The following is a 23,242-nucleotide window of genomic DNA, read 5'->3' on the forward strand; positions in this document are numbered from 1 at the left end:
ACAGTATTAAGGTTAGTTGCAAAATTTAGAGAGACCGGTTCTATTAATAACAAGGAACACAAAAGATCTGCGGCAGTGTTGAATACAGATACAGTCGCTGAAATCAAAGACCGATTACTCGCCTCACCAAATAAATCGATCAGACGTTTGTCTGATCGATTATTACGACCAATCGTAATTCAAACGGTTCATCAACTTCTTGAGCCCGACAAAGAAAAACGGCTACAATATTGTCAACGGTTCCGTCGATTTCTGCGTGAGGGAATTAATGTTATGGATTCGTTATTTTTCACAGATTGAGCACGGTTTCATTTGGATGGCTACGTAAACAGCCAAAACAGTAGAATTTGGAGCGCTGAAAATCTCCACGTTTATCACGAAAAAACAATTACATCCGCAGAAGTTGGGCGTGTGGTGCGCAATATCGCGCAAGAAAATAATCGGTCCTATTTTTTTCGAGTACACCATTAATGCAGAACGATATCAGGATATTTTATTTCAGTTCATCGCACTCTTGGAAGAGGAAGACAAACACTGCCGGCTACAACATGATGGTGCGACATCGCACTACGCAGGTTCAACTTCTGATTTCGTCGAGGAATTCTTTGGTAATCGTGTTATCGGTCGAGGCTTATGGCCACCAAGATCTCCATATTTGACTGCGGCGGATTTTTTTCTACGGGGTTACCTTAAAGAAAAAGCCTACAGCAACAAACCACGAACACTTGAAATTCAATATTGAGCAAACTGTATTAAATATCCAGCCACAAACTTTGAAAAAAATTGCAAGAAACGCTGTAAAAAGAATTGAAGCTTGTATTCAATAAGATGGCGGCCACTTCCAACATTTACTCTAAATGTAAGGTAATGGATGGTAATAATAAAAATTACATTTACATTTACAAATGCCTTATTCTTATTTCAATACCTACCAATGTAAGGTTGGGTTGCGTTTTATATGGGACAACCTGTATATGTTTTTATTTTTTCTGCTTCGTTTATTTTTATTTTTTAATAACCTGTTTCTACTTAGCTGCAAAAAAAAATATTTTGTCTACTTTGTACAAATTTTAAGTCCTTTAAATTAATATAAAATTAATGAACAATAAACTAAATTATATATTTAATATATTTAAAATTAAATAAGAATAAAAAATTAATAATTAAAATAGTAAAATAAACCATAAACTAATTATATAAGTGTTTCTACATTTATTTTGATAATCCGGCACCTCTTTTATGCGATGTATTAATCTCTAAATACACCGAGAGACAAGATTCACAAGTAAAGAGATCAGTCATAACGTTTTTCTAGAACCAATTGTATAACTTTTATGATGATTTTGCCAATTAAATTTTCTACTTTTTAAAACTAAATCTGTCATTATTCACTTTTTTCGTAGCATATTAGCATACCTATACTAAACGCGACGTATTCTTCGTTCTTATAATTTCCGACCATTAGTCTGATACAACCCCCGGGGATTTTTTCTCAAAAATAAGGTGTATATCAAGCGACAATAAACATTAGCAGAATTAAAATTTCAAGAAGGTCCACTTATTATACGGGCCATGTCAAGGTAATTAATAAAAAATTTTCAAATTAAGTCTACAAAAGTGCGTAAATGGTAAGAGTTACAATCTATCAAACGTTATTTTTACTTGATAGAAAACTCTAGAAACGTCATGTAAAAATGAAAGCTTATGTTAATACAAGAGTTTTAAATTTTCCAGCTTTAATAACATACCATGTATTAAACTTCAACATATTGAAGTTTCTTGAAGGATGAAAAAAAAGTTTTTTTTTAAAATCGATAAAAGTAAACTTTATTTTAAGATGAAAAAAGTTACGGTAAGATAAACATTATATGTTCCTGGGCTAGATTTTACTTTAAGCTTAAAGGTTACAGTTTGGAGTCTGAATGATGAAATTGCATTGGATTTGTCGTTACTTTCTGGACTTAGTTTTAAAAGACCTTATTTTTTTATAATGTGTGTGTGTGTGTGTGTGTGTGTGTGTGTGTGTGTGTGTGTGTGTGTGTGTGTGTGTGTGTGTGTGTGTGTGTGTGTGTGTGTGTGTGTGTTAAATTGTATTTACTCATGTTCAATACATGAATACATACAGATACTACACTATGTTAAATACATACAGCACAGTATGTATTGATTAGATATATTTCGAGTTGACATTATTTTGGCTTAAGTTAGAAAACATAGATACATAAACGACTTGAAATAAGTAAACATTTAAACTTAGTATTAGAAATGAATAAAACAAATTATATTATATACACTTTATACTTCAAATACATCATTGATAAAGAATAAAAATAAAATCACTCTAAGCCAGATTAAAACACTAGTGGTATATCAAACAGGACTGGAATACACTTCCATTAACTAGATCAAATTAAGGTTTTATAGTTCTTAGTTAACAATAAATTTTATTGAAACTGATTACTAAAACCGTATTCAATTTTAAAATAAAATATATAATGGATTTTAACATTTTATTCAACCAGGAAAAATAATAAATATTTTACCGATAAATTGGAAAAAAAGAGAAATTTTTAGAAATATTTTACCAAAAATCTAAGCCTCTGATGGACATTTCAATTTCAAACAATCATGCATCATAAGTAGAAAATGAAGTAATATAAATAATTTTTTTTGTCTTCAGTCATTTGAATGGTTTCATGCAGCTCTCCAATAAAGCCTATCTAGTGACAGTCGTTTAATTTCGGTATACATCCTACATCCCTAACAATTTGTTTTACATATTCTAAACATTGCCTGCCTACACAATTTTTTTCCTTCTACCTGTACCTCCAATATTAAAGCGACTATTCCAGGATGGCTTAATATGTGGCCTCTAAGTCTCTTTTTTTAGGTATATTTTTCCAAATGCTTCTTTCTTCATCTATTTGCTGCAATACCTCTTCATTTGTCACATTATCCACCCGTTTGATTTTTAACACTCTCCTACAGCACCGTATTTCAAAAGCTTCTAATCTTTTCTTCTCAGATACTCCGATCGTCCAAGTTTTTTTACTTCAATATAAAGCAACACTCCAAACATATACTTTTTTCACTCTTTTCCTGACTTTTAAATTAATTTTTGATGTGAACAAATTATATTTCTGACTGAAGGCTAGTTTCATCTGTGCTATTCGGCATTTTATATCGCTCCTGCTTCGTCATTGTTTAGTAATTCTACTTCCTAAATAACAAAATTCTCCTACCTCCATAATCTTTACTCCTCCTATTTTCACGTTCAGTGGTCCATCTTTGTTATTTCTACTACATTTCATTACTTTCGTTTTGTTCTTGTTTATATTCATGCGGTAGTTCTTGCGTAGGACTTCATCCATGCCGTTTATTGTTTCTTCTAAATCCTTTTTACTCTCAGCTGGAATTACTATATCATCAGCATATCGTAGCATCTTTATCTTTTCACCTTGTACTGTTACTCCGAATCTAAATTGTTCTTTAACATCATAACAAGAATAAAAAGTAACGGAGATAGGGAACATCCTTGTCGGACTCCCTTTCTTATTAGGGCTTCTTTCTTATGTTCTTCAATTGCTACTGTTGCTGTTTGGTTCCTGTAAATGTTAGCAATAGTTCTTCTATCTCTGTATTTGAACCCTAATTTTTTTTAAATGCTGAACATTTTATTGCAGTCTACGTTATCGAATATTTTTTTCTAGGTTTATAAATGCCAAGTATGTTGGTTTGTTTTTCTTTAATCATCCTTCTACTATTAATCAGAGGCTTAAAATTGCTTCCCTTGTCCTTATACTTTTTCCTGAAACCAAATTGGTTTTCTCCTAACATTTCTTCCACTCTCCTCTCAATTCTTCTGTATAGAATTCTAATTAAGATTTTTTATGCATGACTAGTTAAACTAATTGTTTTATATTCTTCACATTTATCTGCTCCTGCTTTCTTTGGTATCATGACTATAACACCTTTTTTGAAGTCTGACGGAACTTCCCCTTTTTCATAAATAATACACACCAGTTTGTATAATCTATCAATCGCTTCCTCAAATGCACTGCGCATTAATTCTACAGGTATTCCGTCTATTCCAGGAGCTTTCTTCTATTCAAATCTTTTAATGCTCTCTTAAATTCAGATGTTAGTATTTTTTTCCCCATTTATTTAGTTTGGAATTAGTCGAGCACTAAAATTATTAAATCTATATATTTTAACGAGTATTAAAGAATTATCAATAAATTACACCAATATTTTCTTATATTTCTAACATTAATACAAATTATTCTCACATCTTTTATTTTTAAAAGATTCCATTACCTCATTCCAGTTTTTAAATAGCTGAAAATTTTAATCTATCTTTATATCATTATGATCTATTTGAAATATATTAATCAAAACGTAACCGAAAAAAAGTAAATAATATTATTAATAAGTATTACTTATAAACAGTTGTAGAATTAATATATTAAAATAATAAAATTATGATTCTTAAATTTAGGTTGCAGGATCTCAATTACTCGTATAAACATTTCCTTGTATACTTATCCAAATCTCTTTTGTTATTTTGATTGCTTTAGAAAAATTATATTTTTCATAATTAATCTATTACCATAAAACTAAAAATATTTATACTTTAATGTATATATTTCTTTTCTTTTGCCTTCATCATAAGGTTAACAAAATAGAATGTTAAATGGTCATCAAAATACATAGTCCTATCAGGATGATTTAAATTAATGATTGTTTAATTAATAATAATAATAATAATAATAATAATAATAACACTTATTAAGAACAAGAATTTTGAAAAGATTAGATAAGATACTAAATTATATCAATTTTTATTAAAAAAATTAAAAGAATTCATAAAGAAAAAATGTTATCTCTATGAGTGTCTTGTTTATGTAGTAGCAATAAAAATCAATTTAAGATAACTAATACACTATTAACTTATCTCATATGAAAAAAAAACAAAAAAAAAAACAAAAATATCAAACACTTAACCTTTTTTAATTTAGTGGTATATGAAGTACACTTTATTAATGTATATAACGTAGGGATTGGTTTACTCTAATTTTTTTTTACTAAACAAAAACAAACTTATAAAAATAAAATAATTAAAATGGTGTGATTTAATTATTTATTAAATTGATTTTTTAATTTATAAAATTATTATTATAAATGAACGAGACAATAATGTTTTTTAAATCAAATTCCGGATAATTAAATAATTGACATTTGGTTAATAAAATTAATAATATTGAATAATAAAGTTTATATTTATATTAAAAAATAATATATTTATACTAAAAATATGATAGTGATAATAATATATATTATTTTTACAGTGATCCTATCGAGGTCACCATATATTTTTATAAAATCTGATTCTACTGCTACGTATGAAGAATCGATTGGCAGTAGTAGTTCACCAGAAATGATTAGGAACAGGAAAATAATAATGGAACAACCTATAAGAAATAAATCATCGAACGATTTTTTACCTTACAATTATACTAACGTTGTTAAGGGTATTAGAGAAGTAAGTAATCTACGAAAAATGTCGTTTACGCACCTGAAGTTACCTTTAAAGAATACTACCGATTTACCTTACCTAACATGGGATGACGTGTTCAAAATTAGACGAGTAAGTAATGCATATGTATACAATTCCTTTTTATTTTCTTAATATTTATTTTGAATATTAATAATATTATTTTTAAATTTTAATAAAAAATAATTTTATGAATGGTGGGTAAAGAATAATTAAGAAAAAATATTTATAATAAGTTACAAAAATTTTAGTGATATCATATAATCTTAAAAAACGGTTACAAAATTTTATTAAGCCAAAAGAATCTTGAACGAGTAAAGAGACAAATAAATAATGGTAATTTGATTTATTATAAAAACAAGCAGCAAGATTATTTTTGTTTTTATTCTTTGCCGGTTGATTATATTACAAAATAAGGTTAAACTTCACACCAATTACAATGACTAATTTTGCTGGTTAAAAAAAACTTATGAAAATAATATTAAATGTTCTTAATTGAGAAAAATTAAAATTCGTAAAATTATTAAAAAAAAATCTCTTCTCATTTGGTTCAAATAAAAAATTTCCGTTATTAAAACTTATATTTCAAACCATAAATTAATCGCGCCGACTTCCATGGCGCGAAAGGTAGCCTTTTTGGCCTTTCATTCGAAGGTTCTGGATTTGAATCCCGGTCAAGCATAGCATTTTTCATGCGCTACATATCTATATCCCACGCACAAGCTTCAAGTTTATATGGCGATATCATCAAGAAGAAAAAAAAACGCTGCTTAGTATCATTACGAAGACCTCTCTACGCCTTAAATACCTCTCAGACGAAGCGGGCACAAATGAATCATTAATTCAGCTTGGGAAACGGGATAAAACGTAAAAATAACGAGAGATTTATATATCTCCCCAGTAATCGCAAAGCTTTAAAAAAAACTCCCTAACTGGAATTTCATTGTTTTAACCGGGCGACAATTATTTATTTGGTGGTTATATTTTATTTTATTTAATTCATGGACAGAATTTTTTGTATTGTATTCTGATCCTTTATACGATTTTGAAAAGATTTACCGGGGCTGACCTTGGAAAACTAGCCGTTTATGTTCTCCAGGCATTATTCAACTTCAGTTCGTACGCTGAAGTCCTTTTGGTGCTAACGCCTCTTGTCGTAACAAAAATGAGCTACTTGGGGGCCCTAGTTGTTGGAGAATACAACGCACACGCCTCGCCAGAAGGAGTTGCATGTTCTGGGAGGACATAGATGTAAATGTTAATGAAAGTTAGAAAGTTGCTTTCATTCGGGTTGCCTTCATTATAGCCCAGCGGGCTGATCTAGTGCTGAACTTGTCACCAATAGACCAACCTAACCAGAATAGTTCTAAAAATCAAAACCTAATAAAAGCAGTTACTTTTTTACGGATTTGAATACTAGATCATGGATACCGTTGTTCTTTGGTGGTTGGGTTTCAATTAATCACACATCTTATAGGATTATCGACCGTTTCCTTTCTTTTTCCTGTTTAGCCTCCGTTAATTACCTTTCAGCTAATACAGGGTTACCTGTAATAAAAGAATAGTACGGTTTTGAACATGGTTTAAATTAAAACAGAATTACTTACAGCTTATGTTTTTAATTTTTCAAATCTGTCGTCTCAAACATTTTTTTGCATAATTAATAAATTTCAATATGTGCGCCCTTAGTCACTCGACAAATGTTCAAACGATACTCAACTTCTCTCCAAACATTAGTTAACATTTCTTCGTTAACGGTTGTCATCGCTTCATTAATCCTGCTTTTTAAGCGGTTTAGGTCGCGAATTTTTTGTGTATAAACAACGCTTTTGATGTACCCCAGACCTGACATAGGTCTGGACTCCTTGGAGGGCAAAGTATGGGTCCTTGCCGGCCTATCCATCGGTCTCCAAATTTTTCATTCAAAGCGTCCGTAACCGATGCATTGAAGTGCGAGGGAGCACCATCTTGTTGGAAATGAAATTGATGAATGTTTTCGAGTTCGGCTGAGGAAAGCAATAATTGGTTAACATTTCAAGATACACAACTTCATTAATTGTTTTTTCAGCAAAGAAGAAAGGCCCTATTACACGATTTTTCCTCACACCGCACCAAACATTAACTTTAGTGAATCGCGTTGTTTCTCTATAATTGCGTGTGGGTTTCAGAGCCTCGTATTCGTGAATTGTGTCTGTTGACGCATCCATTCACATGGAATGTAGCTTCGTCTGTAAAAATTATATCGTCTAATAATGATTCGTTTTCAGTTATTCTGTCCGACATTTCAACAGCGTAATTGTAACGTTTTACACCATCATCGGGTTTCAATTCCTGCAGTATCTGGATTTTATAAGCGTGTAATTTCAGTTTTTTACGTAAAACTTTGTGAACTGTTGATTTTGGAATACCTAATTCGACGCTTCGACGGGGGATTGACTTCCCAGGACTTCTACTTGCCGATTGTCTAATTAGTTAACCGTTTCGTCTGGTACACTTGGTCTGCCGGTTGATTTCTGTTTCTTAACCGATCCAGTTTCTTCGAATCATTTGAACCGACGTGTTATGTTATTTTTGTGTGGTGGATCTCTTCCGAATTCACGTCGAAACGCACGTTGAACTAAAATTACGGATTTTAATTCAGCCATCAATAAAACACACTTTGCTTTGTCTTTATCCGAGAACATAGTAACTCACTAAACTCACCGCTACAACAATACAAGAACTCACGTTGTGGTTACAACTGCTGATAAACAACCTTTTGGGTTGGAGGCTTTCAGGGATACCAATATAACATCTAGAAATTTCCCTACGATTTTCCCATGAATTACTGAAACCGCACCATTCTTTTATGATAGCCCTGTGCTTCAGAGGATGAATTAGGATGATATGTATGAGTATAAATGAAGTACAGTCTTATACAGTCCCAGTTTGACCATTCCTGAGATGTGTAGTTAATTGAAACCCAACCACCAAAGAACACCGGTATCCACGATCTATTATTCAAATCCATGTAAAAATAACTGACTTTACTAGGATTTGAACACTGGAACTCTCGACTTCCAAATCACCTGATTTGGGAAGACGTGTATATATATATATATATATATATATATATATATCATACTCATTCATCCTCTAAATTAATACCTTACGATGATTGCGGAGGCTAAACTGAAAAATAGAAGCTGTCTTCATCATCATGCCTCGGCTGGATTCAGGATGGACCGAGTTCAATCCGTTGTAATTGGATAATTACAAAGAAAATACGATTTAGTCGAGCTCTAAATCACCCTTAAATCCTCAGACGATAAAAATCTATTAATTTCCATGTTATATGAAATAAAAACGATTTTTATGTCTTTCGTGTGAATTTTCTTTCAACAGTGTCAATTTTCTTTAAACAGTGGGTGAAAAGCGTTAAATATTTTATTTAAAAAAATAAACTTCCGTAGGCTATTAATATAACTGTTGATACTAAATGTACCTGTTTATAATTTCTTTAAATGTCACATGTTTAAGCATGTGTTGAATGGGATTCGAACCCGGGACCTTGAATGAAAAATCGAGACACTACCACTCTTAATTTCTTAGATAGAAGATTAAAGAAAAACAAACCAACATACTTGGCGTTAATAGACCTAGAAAAGGCTTTTGATAACGTAGACTGGAATAAAATGTTCAGCATTTTAAAAAACTTAGGGTTCAAATACAGAGATAGAAGAACAATTGCTAACATGTACAGGAACCAAACAGCAACAGTAACAATTGAAGAACATAAGAAAGAAGCCGTAATAAGAAAGGGAGTCCGACAAGGATGTTCCCTATCTCCGTTACTTTTTAATCTTTACATGGAACTAGCTGTTAATGATGTCAAAGACAAATTTAGATTCGGAGTAACAGGACAAGGTGAAAGAATGCTACGATTTGCTACGATAAAGATGCTACGATTTGCTGATGATATAGTAATTCTAGCCGAGAGTAAAAAGGATCTAGAAGAAACAATGAACGGCATAGATGAAGTCCTACGCAAGAACTATCGCATGAAAATAAACAAGAACAAAACAAAAGTAATAAAATGTAGTAGAAATAACAAAGATGGACCGCTGAATGTGAAAATAGGAGGAGAAAAGATTATGGAGGTAGAAGAATTTTGTTATTTGGGAAGTAAAATTACTAAAGTTGGACGAAGCAGGAGCGATATAAAATGCCGAATAGCACAAGCTAAACGAGCCTTCAGTAAGAAATATAATTTGTTTACATCAAAAATTAATTTAAATGTCAGGAAAAGATTTTTGAAAGTGTACGTTTGGAGTGTCGCTTTATATGGAAGTGAAACTTGGACAATCGGAGTATCTGAGAAGAAAAGATTAGAAGCTTTTGAAATGTGGTGCTACAGGAGAATGTTAAAAATCAGATAGGTGGATAAAGTGACAAATGAAGAGGTATTGCGGCAAATAGATGAAGAAAGAAGCATTTGGAAAAATATAGTTAAAAGAAGAGACAGACTTATAGGCCACATATTAAGGCATCCTGGAATAGTCGCTTTAATATTGGAAGGACAGGTAGAAGGGAAAAATTGTGTAGGCAGGCCACGTTTGGAGTATGTAAAACAAATTGTTGGGGATGTAGGATGTAGAGGGTATACTGAAATGAAACGACTAGCACTAGATAGGGAATCTTGGAGAGCTGCATCAAACCAGTCAAATGACTGAAGACAAAAAAAAAACCACTCTTAAATATTTCTACTATTAAATAATTCAAGTTTAATATAAGTAGTGATAGAGAGAGAAAGAAAGAGATAGAGAGGGAGTGAGAGAGTAATTGCAATGGATGGTAATCAGATAATTACGTTGTAACTAGCAGGATGAATTGAACATCATTATATAATACAGCCTCATAGGTCTAGGTGGTGATTTTCCATTTTTTATCTAAGTATCATTCTACACGATAACTAATACATTGGAATAAGGATTTATTTTTTCTGTAAACAGTCTATTTTTTTTCTAAAATCGTTAGATTAATTCTTATTTTCAAGAATATATATTATTTTTAAACTGTTATACAAAAATATTATAGAAAATTTCACTTATCAACCCAGACATTTCTTAGTTTCATTTTACTATCCTGAAATGTCGTACTAATAAGAACAGGATATACTTTTGACCCATACTTGCTACTTTAACAAACCAAATTTTCATAATTTTTTCACTCTTCTGTCGTCATCTCTTTCAAACAAACGTCTTTGTAGTATTTTAAAGATAAGAGATCTTGTTATTTTATGATTATAAGTTTCCTATGATCAATCCAAATTTTCATGTGTTTTACGATAATATAATTTGATAAAAATAGTTGAAAAAAAATTTTCCTTAACTTTTGTCTCTCTTCTTGATTAATTTTACAACTATAAGAAATTGAAATCGTCCCTCAAATTGATTAAACAGTTAGGAAATTTTGATCTGTTATAAAATATGATATAGTTAAAGGAACCTTTTATCAATTTTTTTCTACATCTTGGAATAGATTTTAGATAATTTTACAAATTTTGAAAATAAAATTTTTATTACTAAACGATTAATGGATAGTTATATATTACATAATTATCAGTCACTTGTTTTAAATTGAATACAGGGCTACTAATATAAGAATTTAAAAGTATCGTACTTTTTTATTTTTGTATATTATTCAATGATGAATTTTTAATTTGGTAATCATTAAATTATAAGTTGTAACTATATTGGGGTTATTTTTACAAATCTTAATTGAGAATCAAATCTGGAAACTTTTCGAAAGATTTTTTTTTTTGGGGGGGGGGGAAGGAAATTCGCTGTCGTAAGAATCAGATTTTTTTCTTTTTAATACATATGTTTGTCTCTTTACTCATAATACTACCCGTACAAAATAAATTAAAAAATTTATTTGTTTATACAAAGTGTTTCTAAAATGGTGACCTGGATATACTTTTTCGGATTCTACTTGTAAAATTATCCTTAAGAAAAATGGCAATTTTTCCTTCGTTTTCCCCTTGTCCACCATTTTGTTATTTTTATATAAAAATTTATATCTCAAGTTCGAATAAATGAATCGCATTAATATTTAGTAAGCGTCTAAGTAAGAAAGTTGTAAAATTATTAAAAAATCAGAACTTAAATACCTTTGAAAATTACAAAATAGTGGCCCATGTTTATTTTTCAATCAGTTACATTTCCATAAATATTGGTGTAATCAAAATTAATGTTTCTAAAATATTAGGCCTTTTATTTTGAACAAAATGACATTTTATTTTTTTAAATCGGTTATCAAATAGTCGAGTTATGGCAGAAAATTCATGTTGTAATTTTGTGTCTGTTTTCATGTCATTCACTTTACGTTCAATTCGATTAAATATTAATTATTTGTATTTATTGTTAATCCTAGTATTATAAATTATTATCAAATTAAGTAATTTTTTTTTGTCTTCAGTCATTTGACTGGTTTGATGCAGCTCTCCAAGATTCCCTATCTAGGGCTAGTTGTTTCATTTCGGTATACCCTCTACATCCTACATCCCTAACAATTTGTTTTACATATTCCAAACGTTGCCTGCCTACACAATTTTTCCCTTCTACCTGTCCCTCCAATATTAAAGTGACTATTCCAGGATGCCTTAATATGTGGCCTATAAATCTGTTCCTTCTTTTACCTACATTTTTCCAAATGCTTCTTTCTTCATCGATTATTCACTTGTCACTTCCACCCATATGATTTTTAACATGCCTATATAGCACTACATTTCAAAAGCTTCTAATATTTTCTTCTCAGCTAGTCCGATCGTCCAAGTTTCACTTCCATAAAAAGCGACGCTCCAAACATATACTTTCAAAAATCTTTTCCTGACATTTAAATTAATTTTTGATGTAAACAAATTATATTTCTGACTGAAAACTCGTTTCTCCTGTGCTATTGAGCATTTTATATCGCTCGTGCTTCGTCCATCTTTAGTAATTCTACTTTCCAAATAACAAAATTCTTCTACCTCCATAATCTTTTCTCCTCCTATTTTCACATTCAGTGGTCCATCTTTGTTATTTCTATTACATTTCATTACTTTTGTTTTGTTCTTGTTTATTTTCATGCGATAGTTCTTGCGTAGGACTTCATCTATGCCGTTCATTGTTTATTCTAAATCCTTTTTACTCTCGGCTAGAATTACTATATCATCAGCAAATCGTAGCATCTTTATCTTTTCACCTTGTACTGTTACTCCGAATCTAAATTGTTCTTTAACATCATTAACTGCTAGTTCCATGTAAAGATTAAAAAGTAACGGAGATAGGGAACATCCTTGTCGGACTCCCTTTCTTATTACGGCTTCTTTCTTATGTTCTTCAATTATTACTGTTTGGTTCCTGTAAATGTTAGTAATCGTTCTTCTATCTCTGTACTTGAACCCTAATTTTTTTAAAATGCTGAACATTTTATTCCAGTCTACATTATGGAATCCCTTTTGTAGGTCTATAAATGCCAAGTTTGTTGGTTTGTTTTCCTTTAATCTTCCTTCAACTATTAACTGAGCCCTAAAATTGCTTCCCTTTTCCCTATACATTTTCTGAAAATAAATTGGTCTTCTCCTAACACTTTAGGATAGATGGACACAAGTGGACCTCTTAATTCTTGTGTACAGAATTCTAGTTAAAATTTTTGATGCATGGCTAGTTAAGCTAATTGTAAAAATCGTAGCATCTTTATCTTTTCACCTTGTACTGTTACTCCGAATCTAAATTGTTCTTTAACATCATTGATTCCTAGTTGCTTTTTTTTTCCGGGACAGCGTGAACGCAGAAATTAAGTAATAATTTTCTCATAACAAAAGACCTAATAATTGTGACATAAAATTACAACATTAGTTTTTCCCCATAAGTCGACTATTTATTGAATAATTTTCAAAATTAAAAAACCATTTTGTTCAAAATAAAAGGATTAATATTTTTTTGTAAAACATAAATTTCCATAAAACTAATATTTATGGAGTTATAACCAATCGAAAAATAAACATGGCCACCATTTTGTAATTTACGAAAATATTTAAGTCCTGTTTTTTTTGCTAATTTTAAAAGTATATTACCAAGACGTTTACGAAATATTAACGTGATAAATTTATCCAAACTTGAGATATAAATTTTTATATAAAAAATAATAAAATGATTGACAGGAGGAGAACGAAGGAGAAATCGACATTTTTGCTAAGGATATTTTTTTGTTTAGTTTTATAAGTAGAATCCGAAAAGTATATCCTGTTCACCATTTTAGAAACACTCTGTATATATATATATATCTTGTATATATAATGTGTGTTTTAATTATAACAAACACATTTAATTTTTTTTTTAGAAAATATTAAAACCGTTTTAATTTGGATTTATTAGAAATTGAAAAACAAATTTAAAATAAAAAAACCTAAGTTATTTATTCAAAAGAAGATAAGAATCAAAAAAAAATTGTTATAATCATATCTCATCTTATAAAACGTATGTCCACCAACCTAAAAATACTGAAATTACTTTTAACAAGAAAAAATAAAAATATTTTGTTATATTTTAATTTATTTTGCTCAAATTTGAAAATTGATAAAATATATAAAATTTAAATCAACCTGTGTTTGATGTAATAAAATTTTTTATTTTATTATCACAACTTGAAGTTTTATAGAACAAACTTAATTGATACTTTTTTTTATTTAAAAAAAGAAGAAAAAGTGTTTTGCTATCAAAAGAATTCCTTTTCGAAAAAGGACCGTAGTTTAAAATATAAAAAATGATATTTTATTTTTCCAAAGGATAAATTTAGAAAAACTATTATTATATTTTTCTTTTTCTTCTTCTAAGGGTTAGGCCTTAAACCTATTCTGACAACCATCACAATCACGGTCTGTCTCTGTTCCTTTTCCCCATTAGTCGAAAGCAGAACACCGCCACTGGTAATATATCTTCTTATCATTCATGAAAGAATGATAAATGAAATATTAGAATTAAAAATATTTCTGTTACATCATTATTTCTGTTATTTCATTTGTTACATTGCCTCAATTATTTCAATAAAATATTTACTTTGAAAGTCAGTCTTTGTAGAGGAGTGGTCTTCATTCTGAAGTCCAGGATTCGAATACCCCGGTCAAGACACGATAATTTTCATAGGTTACAAAATTTTCATGTTCATATTCCCACGTACATATACGTTCTTTGGCATATTAATTCATCACACAAAAAAGTTATGTTAAATTTATATTTTATTTAACAAAAAATATTTTGTTTCATCCAACGAACCAAAACAAATATTTAAAAAATATATACTTTTAAAAATAAAAATTTCTAAATAGGTTGTCTCAAAAATAATCCGTTTCCAAACTACTTCAGCCACTACCTTATTAAAAAAAGGGCCAAATAAATTGTTTAATAATACATAAAAAAGCGCCAGGTTTTTTATGTATTTTTGAATTCGAGAGTTCTAAGGTTCAATTCCTTGTAAAAACATTGCTTTTATGTGGATTTGACCGCTAGACTGTGGATAACGGTATTCTTTGGTGGTTGGGTATCAATTAACCAAACGTTTCAGGAGTGGTAGACCTAAGCCTGTTCCAAACATGTTTACCAGTACATTTACACTAACATTGCAGCTACGTCGGTCCTGGTAAACTGGTAGCAGTAATTACATTGTTTTTTAACCCTTCCTCCCGGAACCAGAAACTCAAATAAGCATGAACAGGGTTCCAGGAGGTGCCTTCGCCTCTAGCCGCTAGATGAGGGAAACACCAGGCCCGGCTATATATCTATCATCCAGGAACCGGGACTCAGTTTTTTTTTCTTCGTCTCTAACGGGGACACCCTTGAAAGGACGGGCTCGCCGGGACTCAGTCTTTTAGTTCAAGGGCTAAAAGACTCCCTGCACTTCATTACCACCGCCAACCCGTGCAAGCACGGGCGAACAACAGCTCCGTACAAAGCTGTTCCTCACCCCCTCGCTGGCCGATATTTCATTTGAAGTATTCCCGACACAAAATCCGTCACTGTGTCAAAGTCCACCCGACATCGTTCCAACGATGGTAATTATATTTACATTTGCTTATATACCCACACTCAGACCCGGTAGTAGCTGGAAAAGTTGTTGCAAAATATAAACAAACCTTAAAAAAAAGTTGGTAAAGTATCGTACGATTTTCCCCCTTTTTGAAGTACTTGTTAGATTTAGAGAAAACTGAATAATTTGTTAAACTTAACCTGTATGTGAGTATTTTAATAAAACCTTTTCTTTAAATTTATCTTTAAGTTTTGACATCTAAGGAATCCAAAAACAAAAAAATCGGATAGAAATATTTTCATGTGCGTATGTACCTTCGATGTCAGCTACTAAATCCATTATATCTCCAGAACAACTGAACCGATTTAGACCAAACTTGATCAGATTACTTCCATATATGAGTCATTGATGCCATTAAATTATCAACTTAAAAGGTCAAGGGGGTGACAGTGTAGAGCAAGATCACCGTCATTTTCTTGAGATTTCCCCCAATTAAGATCTTATTTTACTTAGACATATTTATTAACAATTTAAAAAATAATAATATTGCAAAAAAAAAATTTTTGCAAATTCGCATCCACACCACAAAAAATGCTCTAAATAAACAAGTTGTTATAGTGCGTCGGTAGTATCCTTCCGCATCACAAGGAGTGCAAGTGTAGCACTGACGTACACTGCTGTAGTCGACTACTATGTTGTGAGGTCAGAGGTGAGCGCTAGAATTAAAAATTGAATAATATTTCAATTACTTTTTTAAGTGTAAAAAGTATTTAAAACGGCTCTTAGTACAGTCACATACGCGCAAATGAAATACGGTCCGCGCGCTTTAGTTATAATCAGTGAATTAAATAAACAAAATGTATTATATTTAAATAAAATGATAAATGTTTTTAATGAAATATGTATGAAAGCCGTGCATCAGAAAAAAGCCGCGTGTTAGGAAAATCCTACAACTTTGTTTTTAGATTTTTTAAAAATAATATTTGATATTACTAAGTTTTAAAGACTTTGAAATACGCAAGATGGAAGTTTAGTTTAAAAGAATTCCTTTCGGCATACTGGAAAGCGGAAGTAGATTTCACCGAAGCAAAATAGGGGTAGGCGAACTCGGATTGTAAGAGCTCGTATCAAACATTACTTTCCACGTTTTCTAAGACTACAAGCTATTGATAAATTTATCAGGACTTCCTTATGACTTTTCCTGAACTGCTTGACAACACAACTATTTCAGGATTAGTGGGAGATTCTAGGTTTATCTCTTTGTACTGATAAAAAAATACAATGGTTTCAGAAATTTTTATTTAAAAACGTGTAGAAATATAACAAGAGTGATGTTGAGAAGCTGATTTGAAAGTACAATAGGGCACATTACCCACATAAAATATTATCAATTGTAAAAATTAAATTATACGTACAGAGCACTAAATCATGGCAGTTTATATTAAATGCGTTCACTTCAAATTCACTCAATACGACAGTGGTTTCACATGTAAACGAGTTTCATATGTTTAGTATTTGGGAAGTCTCCTGTTCTTACGATTTCAACAATATTTTGGTCATACTTAGCCGTAAGGGTTGGTCATATCAAAAATAATTTCAGACAAAACTTTTAGGTAGTATTTAGAGGCCTAATAAAAGGCCTAATAAAAGGGAGCTATGATGTTTTTGGCGTTCAAACCCCATTTTTTCCATCCCTTGACACTTATCCAAAGAATAGTAGAAAATCTAAACGAATTCGATATTTTACTTAATAAGAAAGTTATAGCGATATTTTGTTTTTTCTGGTTATTTATTTTTTGTTTGTTTTAGTCATCCCTTGTCGTAAAGGTTGGTCATATCAAAAATTGTTACAGACAACGTTTAGGTAATTTTTACAGGAATTAACGCCACTTTAAAACATTCAATGTTGTGCCTATTAAAGGAGGTATGATTTTTTTGTCTTCGAAACCTCATTTTTTCCACCTCCTGGGTCAATGGTTGGTGCTAACCAAATCTTTTAATGAAATAAGTTTTAGGTCTTTATTCAAAAAATAGTAGGAACTTTAAACGAATTCGATATTTTACTTAATCAGAAAGTTATAGCGATATTTTGTTTTTTTTTCGAAAATGTTCCCCCCATGGCCCGAGTTTTCTCATTAACAAACCTGATCGAGATTTTGGGTCGTTATATTTTATGTATCAATTTGAAAGTGATTGGCGCAAAATTACGCTTGTTATCGTGTCCACAAAAAGTGAAATATATATAACATTTTGGACTGACGGTGGTTTTGGGGTCTGGGGGAGACCCCAAAACCACCACTAGTATTTAGCGAAGTAATAACAGGTTTTATTTTTCTTAGAAAAGTGAAAATCTGTTTTGTTGATCGTAATGACAAGTTTACTTATAATTATTAGAAATATTTTTTAACTTCAATAATTTTACGAGGGTTATTTTTTTTTTCAAGGTCCGATTCGTCACGAAATTAAAACCACTGTGAAAATAAAAAGTTTTTGTTTGTAACAAGTACTTACATAGTTACGCTATTTCGCTATATAGTCGCCACTCCGATTTAGACATTTGTCGTACCAACTTTCCAAAAAATGTCGGTTTTCAGCTTTCAACGGAAATATCCATTTTGATCATCCCTTTATTCATTTTGACTAGTTTCGACGTGACGTCTGTACGTATGTATCTCGCATAACACAAAGCCGTAGGATGTTGAAATTTTGGATTTAGGACTGTTGTAATATCTAGTTGTGCACCTCCCCTTTTTATTGTAATTGATTGAACTAAAAATTTCCAAAAAATACCAAAACCAAAAAAAAAAAACGTTGGATTGTGGACTTCTATTAACTGCAAAGCCCTCATTTAGAGCTTTTCAACGATATATCATAAGTGGTACTTATTTTTATTCGTCCCAAAGTTATAGCCAAATAAAATTTTAATTAATGAAATATTTTTTCTTACAAGGGGAAGGCACATCGTTTCGAATCAGTCTTCTACTTTTTTTTAACTGTTTTGTTTACATTTAAAAATGTGCACATGTAATTTAATAGGCGTTCAAGGAAATCATATGGTGTCCACATCAGATGTTCTGCAATCGCGTAATTCCAATTTTTTTTACGGACAGCCACAATGGGAGTTTCTTTTGACCGCCTATGAGCCCGGATTTTAATTCTTGTGATTATTTTTATGGGGATATTTAAAAGAGAAACCTTTTCGGTTATGATTTGCAAATCTTATGGAAATGCGTTCTCGGATAGTTCAGTTGTGTAAAGAAATTCAAAAAGATTTGTGTCGCAAAGTGATCAGTAACGAACACACTTGCCTTGAAGAAGTTGTTAGGCGTAACGACGGCCATATTGAAAATGAATACACATACCCTGTGTATTTGTTATGTAAAGTTATACTCATATTTAAAAATAAATATAGAATCCAAAAATTAAATATGACAATTTACCGTGAGTTACTCTTTATATATAAATAAATATATATATATATGAAAGCTGAAAGTTATATGTGTATATATATATATATATATATATATATATATATACGATGTCTGTAAATAAAGTATTGAGACTACATTTTTTTTTTTTTTGGCAGCCAAAGTGGCAACACTGTAAAGTTAGTAATAAACATATGAATATAGGAACAGCTGATTTATATTAGGTATTAATATTTATAGTCTATTGTTGCCACGTGAGACGTAAAAAAACATTTCGTGAAACAAGTTTATGTTATGCGTTACAGAAATGAATGTTATTAATTATGAGCAACGTTGAACAATCACGTTTTGTGTTAAACTCGGTGAGAATGCTACTGAAGCTTTTTCAAAATTGAGAAGGGCGTATGGAGATGACGCTCTGTCACGGGCCCAAGTCTTTTAAGTGGTTTAAAACATTTTCAGATGGCCGGCCAATCAGTTGCGGACGATCCACGTTCTGGAAGACCGTTAACGTCAAAAATTGACGACAATGTTGAACGAATCAAAGACTTTTGGAATTTTTATCTACAGGACAGACTGTAAATCAATATTTTTTACGAAAAATTCTTGAAGGACTACGGAAAAGAGTTGCCCGCATGAGACCAGCCATCAAAGACAACTTGATACTGCATCGTGACAATATACCTTGTTGAGTTTTTGGCAAAGAAAAACATTCCTGTATTTTCTCAACCACCTTATTAACCTGACTTCGAGTCCCTGCGACTTTTTTCTGTTCCCGACTTTACAAAAATACCTCAAAGGGCAACCTTTGGAACAGTAGAAAACGTTTAAAAAAATGTAATCGACCATCTGAAGCATATTCCAGTTTTTGAGTTCCAACACTGGTATGGAGAATGGGAAAACCGTTTTCAAGCGTACCGTGGCTTCTCAAGGGAACTATTTCGAATGTGGTAGAGTCCATACATAAATGAATTGTAAATAATAACTTTTTCTGAAGCGGTTTCATTACGTTATTCACAAACCTTGTATAAAACTTTATATAAGCGTATAAATATATACACGTTTTTAAAAATGTTTTTTCTGACATTTGGTGTTGTAATTTTCACTAGTTATGGATATTTTTAAACTTATTATTTTTTGTTTGAATTTTATTTTTGCTACTTGAGAACCATTTTTTTTCCGTAAGAAATGTTTAATTATTATATTCTGTATTATAATAAATTTTTTTTCTTGAATAGACACTGATCTCTGTACAATCATAATACAGAGTTATCATAAAAGAATGGTGCGGTTTCAGTAACTCATAGAAAGATTGTAGGGAAATTTCTACGTGTTTTATTGGTATCCCTGAAAGCCACAAACCCAAAACTTTGTTTATCAACAGTTGTAACCACAACGCCAGATCTTGTATTGTTGTTGCGGTGAGTTTAGTGAGTTACTATGTTCTCGGATAAAGACAAAGCAAAGTGTGTTTTATTGATACCTGAATTAAAATCCGTAATTTTAGTTCAACGTGCGTTTCGACGTGAATTCGGAAGAGATCCGCCACATAAAAATGACATGACACGTTGGTTCAAACGATTCGAAGAAACCGGATCGGTTAAGAAATAGAAATCAACCGGCAGACCAAGTGTACCAGACGAAACGGTAGAACTAAGTAGACAATCGGCAATTATAAGTACAGGGAAGTCCATCCCACGTCGAAGCGTCGAATTAGGTATTCCAAAATCATTAGTTTACAAACTTTTACATAAAAAACTGAAATTACACGCTTATAAAATCCAGCTACTGCAGGAATTGAAACCCGATGATGGTGTAAAACGTTACAATTACGCTGTTGATTTGTCGGACAGAATAAGTAAAAACGAATCATTTTTAGACGATATAATTTTTACAGACGAAGCTACATTCCATGTGAATGGATGCGTTAACAGACACAATTCACGAATATGGGGCTGTGAAAATCCACACGCAATTATAGAGAAACAACGCGATTCGCCTAAAGTTAATTTTTGGTGTGGTGTGATGAAAAATCGTGTAATAGGGCCTTTCTTCTTCGCTGAAAAAACAATTAATGGAGTTGTGTATCTTGACATGTTAACCGATTATTTTTTTCCACAGCCGGATGAACTCGAAAACATTCATCATCTTTATTTCCAACAAGATGGTGCTCCCCCACACTTCAATGCATCGGTCGCGGACGCTTTGAACGAAAAATTTGGAGATCGATGGATAGGCCGGCGAGGACCCATACTTTCGCCTCCAAGGAGTTCAGACCTGACACTTTGCGATTTTTTCGTGTGGGAGTACATCAAAACCGTTGTTTAAACACAAAAAATTCGCGACCTAAACCGCTTAAAAAACAGGATTAACGAAGCAATGACAACCATTAACGAAGAAATGTTAACTAATGTTTGGAGAAAAGTTGAGTATCGTTTGGACATTTGTCGAGCGACTAAGGGCGCACTTATTGAAATTTATTAATCATGTAAAAAAATGTTTGAGACGACAAATTTAAAAATTAAAAAACATAAACTGTAAGTAATTCTGTTTTAATTTAAACCATGTTCAAAACCGCACCATTCTTTTATGATACAGTAAATAGTTTTTACTTATTAGCACCACTTTTGTTTTGTTACTAGAACTTTTTCACATATTTGTATGACGTATATCTGTCAGTAATTTCGTAATTTTCTATCTTCTATTTATTTTTTGATCTGTTTAAACCATTTTATAATTGTCTTTCTATTGTTTTCTTGGTAAAATATTTTTTTTTGGACTGTTTATTTTCATCCAAAATCAAGTCTCTGTTACTTAATCAGGTTTAATTATTTATCTACTTTCACGTAATGTTATTATTTTCTTCAGTTTTTAATTAATTTTAAAGTTATTTATTAAATTGTTATTATGTAGAATTAAAATTATAATCTATTTAATCATTTTTTTCCCAAAATTTCATTTTTCCAAAGTTTCATTTTTTCTTTGATCTTTTTGTAAAGAAAGAAAGAAAGAGGAAATTTTTATGTTGATTTCTAGTTTTTCTTTAGTAAATCTGAAACGCGATCAATCATAATATTGTTAAAAAACGGTTATGAAATTTTTTTTTAAATATTTCGACGTAAATGAAATCAGATCACCTAAAAATTTATACAACTAAATGAAATTATGAATAATGACTTGTCAGAATATATTTCTTATCAAAATATGTTATCGTTATTTTTTTATCTTAATATTATAATTTTTATTTTATTTATTTAGGTTTACGTTATAAATAAACTAAAAATGATAAATTTTTATTATATAAATTAATTATGCAATCTTTTTCCCGCCTGACTTGTATGAATGTGTGTGCGCGCGCGACCGCGTTTTTGTATATTTGTTTGGTATATGTAAATATAAAGATTACTAATGATTTAATAAATGATAGTTATTCTAAACTCATATCTTTGTAAAGAGAGAGAGAGTGAGAGAGAGAGAGTGAAAGAGCGAGAGAGAAAGTTTGCGAGTGAGAGACATAAAAGAAAAATTAAAATATGTTTATATCCGTTATATGTAACTGACTGTATAACCAGTTTACAAAATAATAAATATTTCTTAACAAATCAATAAAAAAAAAACTTTGTAAAATGTAATTAATTTTTTTTTTTTAAATAAGGGTTAATTTTAACGTTTATGGAAAGAAACTTATATGAACGGGTATTAAAGGTATTATACCCATACTTATCACGGTTAACAGTAATTATTTTTTTAATAATTTATAATACAGCGTTATCATAAAAGAATGGTGCGGCTTTGAACATGGTTTAAATTAAAACAGAATTACTTACAGTTTATGATTTTTTATTTTTAAAATTTGTCGTCTCAAACATTTTTTTACATAATTAATAAATTTCAATATGTGCGCCCTTAGTCGCTCGACAAATGTCCAAACGATACTCAACTTCTCTCCAAACATTAGTTAACATTTCTTCGTTAATGGTTGTCATTGCTTCATTAATCCTGTTTTTTAAACGGTTTAGGTCGCGAATTTTTTGTGTATAAACAACGATTTTGATGGACACCTACAAGAAAAAATCGCAAGGTGTCAGGTCTGGACTCCATGGAGGCCAAAGTACGGGTCCTTGCCGGCCTATCCATCGATCACCAAATTTTTCGTTCAAAGTGTCCCGTGACGGATGCATTGAAGTGCGGGGGAGCACCATCTTGTTAA

General features: G+C 31.0%; 1 protein-coding gene across 1 annotated transcript in view; it reads left to right on the top strand.

Annotated features, from left to right (window-relative positions):
* The first annotated feature begins 5,030 nt into the window (after nucleotides 1-5,030).
* LOC142334056 (uncharacterized) overlaps nucleotides 5,031-23,242 on the top strand; it is a 184,241-nt gene continuing 166,029 nt past the window's right edge. The window contains exon 1 of the mRNA XM_075381723.1: nucleotides 5,031-5,647. Within this exon, the coding sequence (XP_075237838.1) occupies nucleotides 5,315-5,647 (333 nt within the window). The 5' untranslated portion in view covers nucleotides 5,031-5,314. The remainder of the gene's footprint in view (nucleotides 5,648-23,242) is intronic.

The sequence above is a fragment of the Lycorma delicatula genome, chromosome 13 (assembly GCF_047948215.1).
Source record: "Lycorma delicatula isolate Av1 chromosome 13, ASM4794821v1, whole genome shotgun sequence".
NCBI classification, from domain to species: Eukaryota; Metazoa; Arthropoda; class Insecta; order Hemiptera; family Fulgoridae; genus Lycorma; species Lycorma delicatula.